The 4204-nt window shown below is 44.6% G+C and overlaps 1 protein-coding gene across 1 annotated transcript in view; it reads right to left on the bottom strand.

Annotated features, from left to right (window-relative positions):
- The window catches only part of LOC104169475 (purpurin), a 7124-nt gene extending 5498 nt beyond the window's left edge, over positions 1-1626 (bottom strand). The window contains exons 1-2 of the mRNA XM_009710400.1: positions 1572-1626; positions 545-662 (exon numbers count right to left, since the gene is read on the bottom strand). Coding sequence (XP_009708702.1) covers positions 545-661 — 117 coding nt within the window. The 5' untranslated portion in view covers position 662; positions 1572-1626. The remainder of the gene's footprint in view (positions 1-544; positions 663-1571) is intronic.
- Between the last annotated feature and the right edge of the window lie 2578 nt (positions 1627-4204).

Here is a 4204-nt window from a genome sequence, read left to right as displayed (position 1 = left end):
GTGATGTTTGCTGAGGGACAGGCAAGATAGGTACTGGCACACCTGCCTGGACCTTTCCAACACCAAGTTAACCCTGATTTCCTCCTCAGAGGCAGGCAGATTAAATGCTGTCTTTAAAGAAGAGTCAGTCTGTGCTCAGGATACCCAACTAGATAAATTTTCAATTTGCTATAACTCCCAAGAACGGCGAGTGGTGGATGCAAGTCCCCCAGGGCATGTGTTTGGGCTTTCTCTCTGATGGGGATCTAAACTGTTTCATTCATGGGACTGCTCAAAGCCGAGATCTGTACTGAGCTTTGAGCTAACAGAAGATGACATCTAATAAAATGACATCCCTGACTTTCAAGGGCAATTTTACCATAATCCTCAGAAGGCTGAACAGTAGTGAGAAAAGCAAAATACCAAAACAGTGTCTGAGAAACAGCATACAAAAGAAGTTAACTTCTTGGTGAGGAACCCCTTTAGATTAACACAACCCATAACCTTGAAAAACAGTTTATATATGAAGCTTCTTCACAGATACTGTTGAAGTAACCATAATTACCCTTTTTGGATCAAAATTGTCTTTCACAGAGAAAGACTCCACTGCACAGGTCTGAGCTAGGCTATATTCAATAGTGGAGAAGATCGAGGCCAGGAAAACATACTGTGCGTATTTCATTCTGCAAGACAAAAGCAAACATGGAGTTTTATTTCATGTAGTAAATGTGGGTAGCTAGTGCTGTGCCTACAGATACATTCCCCTCATTTTAAAACTAGTTTCTTTCCGTGCTGAGTAGACTACCAACTCCTCCACTGAGAAACCACTGGGTCATTGTGGGGCCTATGTCCAGCCAAAACTGAGCATCAATGACAATACTTTGCAAGAATATTTTGCTTGCTAGTAGTAGTATTGTGGTTCATGATATTTTTACATTACAAATTAAGCCAGACTCTGGATAAGGTTGGTAAGAATTGATAAAAATCTGAATTTTGTTGAATTTTTGTTTTCACAAGAATAATAATGTTCTGATGAGCTCTGGTAAAGCACTGTAGGTTGTAAAGATGTTGTTTCTAATTATTTCATGGTGAGTGTCCACTTTGCTTTCAAGCCAGCAAAGCTGTGTTCTTTGTAGCCAGTTCTCATCACTGAAACGGGCTCTTCCTAGCTGCCGACTCTAATGGCAAAATACATCTTGGTATTGTCTGCTCTCAGACCATTCCCTCCACAAATATGACAAATACTGTTCAATTTCTAGAGGCTTCATCTGCCATTGCAATACAGCCAGGAGGTGGCCATGGCTTTATTTGTCTCCCAGTATCATCCATACCCCAGCATATTTGTTTCTCACACTTTGGGAAGAGATCACCTGCGTTACATATTGCTGCAGAGTATTTGACCCTGAACACCTGTTCTGATGCCATGATAAAACAGTTACCTGAAACTTGCCTGCAGCATCCAAGCTGAGCTACCAACCCAGGACTTCCAAACACCCAAGCAGCTACCCTGTTCCCAGCTGCTGCCATGCAAGCTGCGCTTCCCTGCTGCAAGAGATGCTAGTCTGGCCCACCTCTGCTGAAGAGAGACTTACCTGTTGTAGAGATGTTGGAGATCCCTGAGACTACTCTGCTTCAGTCTTTGGGCTGCAGTCAGCAGGAGAGTTTTGTGTCAGTTGCTCTCCAGCTGCCTTTAAATAATGAATCTGCAAAGTCACTAATTGGTTATTTTTGCTCGTGTGCCTGAATAAAACGCTTAATCTTGGATAATCCATTAAGTAAAAACCAACCATAATCCTCACACTGGTGGGTCTGACTGCTATACTAATACAAACACAGCTTTTACATAATGGAAAAAGCTGTCCAGAAAGCTAATAAGTCTGCTGATGTGATTGTACCACACCTTTGTCTCACTGAAGTCTGTCTGCTTCTAACACGTGTTAGGAGAATAAGCACAAAGCATTAACCAGAGAAACTCATGGACTATACATACTTATCTGCATAGGCACGTGTTCATATTTGACAACTTGCATGGGGTAGATATATAATTAGCTCTTCCAATATCTGCATCATCAAATTAAGGTGATCCTTGCAAGAGTAGAAAGATGTTGTGCATTATCTACTGGGGGAAAAAAAAATGCAAAAATAAAGATTTTGCCTTCATGTTCACGTCAAAATCTTGGAGCCTCCAGTTCTCCAGTGCACTGAAACATCTTTATACACGCTCTTTCCAGCTCATCTTGTCAACATTTCCAGTTATATAAATGCTATAGTTCTCTCCTTCCCAAGATGTTCTTCCTAGAAGCCTTCCACGGGCATGCAACAGAGCACAAAAAGATGAGAAGGGAGAAATGGCTAGAAAAATATTTTTTGGTAGCAAACTGTGCCTGCCATCCATACTATTTCATCAAATTCCCAGAGAATTTCCCCAACTGCAAAGGTTGCCCATGTACTCTTTCTACCCAGGCTCTTCTGGGCAATTTAAGACTTCAGACACTCACCTAGGAGTTGCCAGCACCAGCAGTTACTTCTCCCACAGGGCTGCTGGGTGCTGGGGACCCTTGGACGTACTCACTAAGGATGGCTCTATAGTTCCTATGGAGTAAGCCCAGGGAGTCCTGAACCTCCTGGTACTGATCCAGCAAGCTGGACGTTCAGAGTAAGGCTGAAGCCTTCTGGATGTGTTGGATTTGCTGCGGAGATCACTTAGAGCCACTTGCCCATGAATTCCTGAACAGAAGCATGCAGCCTCACCCCATAGCTGGTGTGAGCTGTGTTGCTTTCCAGGAAACTTGTTTAGGGTTGCCCATTATCTGGGAAAGACAGCCCTTGCTTGCTACCAGAGGAAACTTTGCTTTGGCCTCTATGCAGCTTCCACCTACACTTTAGAGGAAAGCAACGACAATTTGAATGTACATGTCTGCCAAAGGGACTGAGCGTACCCTGTTCACACCATCTGCGTAGCTTCAAAGGAAACCTGGGCAAGTTCACAGGGGAGTGACCTGCTGGTAACTGGGACAGGAAGGTGAGAGCACCTGTCCCAGGCCAGGGGTGACCAGGATCAAATGCCACAGCATGCCCCTCTCCACCTGATGGAGGGGCTGGGTGCAGCCTCCATACCCTCCCCAACCATGGTAGGGCCACATCATCACACCCCATGCTTTTGGCTCTTTGTAAGTGGCTTTCTCTGGGGCAGGTAAGGCACTTTGGGGCTGCCCAGTGTTATGCACAATGGCCTTTTCTTCTCCCTGGGCATTTTGGCTGGGTTTATCCAGGGACACCAAGACCTGGGGGTGTGGGGAGGTGGTACACAGTCAGCCGCTGCGGCGAGGTACTAGCTGCTTCATGTCCTGGGCAATGTGGATCTACCTCATCCTGCCTGGACCCCTTGGCCTGATTTTCTAGAAAGATGCCAAACAGCCATTTGCCGAACTAATCCTTCAGCTACAGCTGTCTGCTCACCATGTGTACTGTGCTCCAGGGATGAGCAGATCCCTGAAAGGATTGCACAGAGTTGGTGGCCTCCAGCTCCAAGTGTGAAGATAATCAGCTCTGTTAATTCAGGCACAGCTCATTACCTATGGCCTTGCACACATACTATGCTGCCTACCTTCAGCTCCCCTGGCACATACTCCTTGCACTTGCGTCTTCTTCACCAGCAGCATTTACTTCACTTAAAAATGAAAGGAACACCAACAGAAAGCCCATTTAATTTCTTTAAAATGCTCAGCCACTTAAAGAATGACATAAAAAGTAACTTCTTAAACTGCTTTTTGAGGGCTAGATGCCCAGTAGATCTTCAAAGGACTTTCCCCAGACACTGAATCTGAGTGCAGAAGTGTGCTTTTCCACCCTGATGCAGGGTTTTGAGAGACAATGAACTGCAGTGTTTTCTGTAAATTAGAAGGGCTTCGAAACACTTATCAGTTCATCTGTTTCCAACAAAAGAGATTAGTTTATGTCCATGTGAGACATAGGTGACACTCGAAGCCATGCTTAGGTGACCACTTAATCCCCTGGTGATTAGAGAGATGCTAATAATAGCTAATCACAGCACAAGATTTTGGTTGGTGACCATAACATCTGTCACTGCATTATTTGCTGTTTGGAGCAAGAAGAAAACAAAATCAAACTAACCTTCATTTCCACAGTATCATTGTAGTTTGTGCTGGGCGTAGAAAAGAAAGGGAGGCATCAAAGCATTGAGGCATACTCCTGGGCCTGTTAA

This window comes from Cariama cristata, unplaced genomic scaffold (genome assembly GCF_000690535.1).
Source record: "Cariama cristata isolate BGI_N322 unplaced genomic scaffold, ASM69053v1 scaffold21251, whole genome shotgun sequence".
NCBI lineage: Eukaryota > Metazoa > Chordata > Aves > Cariamiformes > Cariamidae > Cariama > Cariama cristata.
Note: the sequence above shows the minus strand (reverse complement) of the source record. Positions and strands in the feature narration are given on the sequence as shown.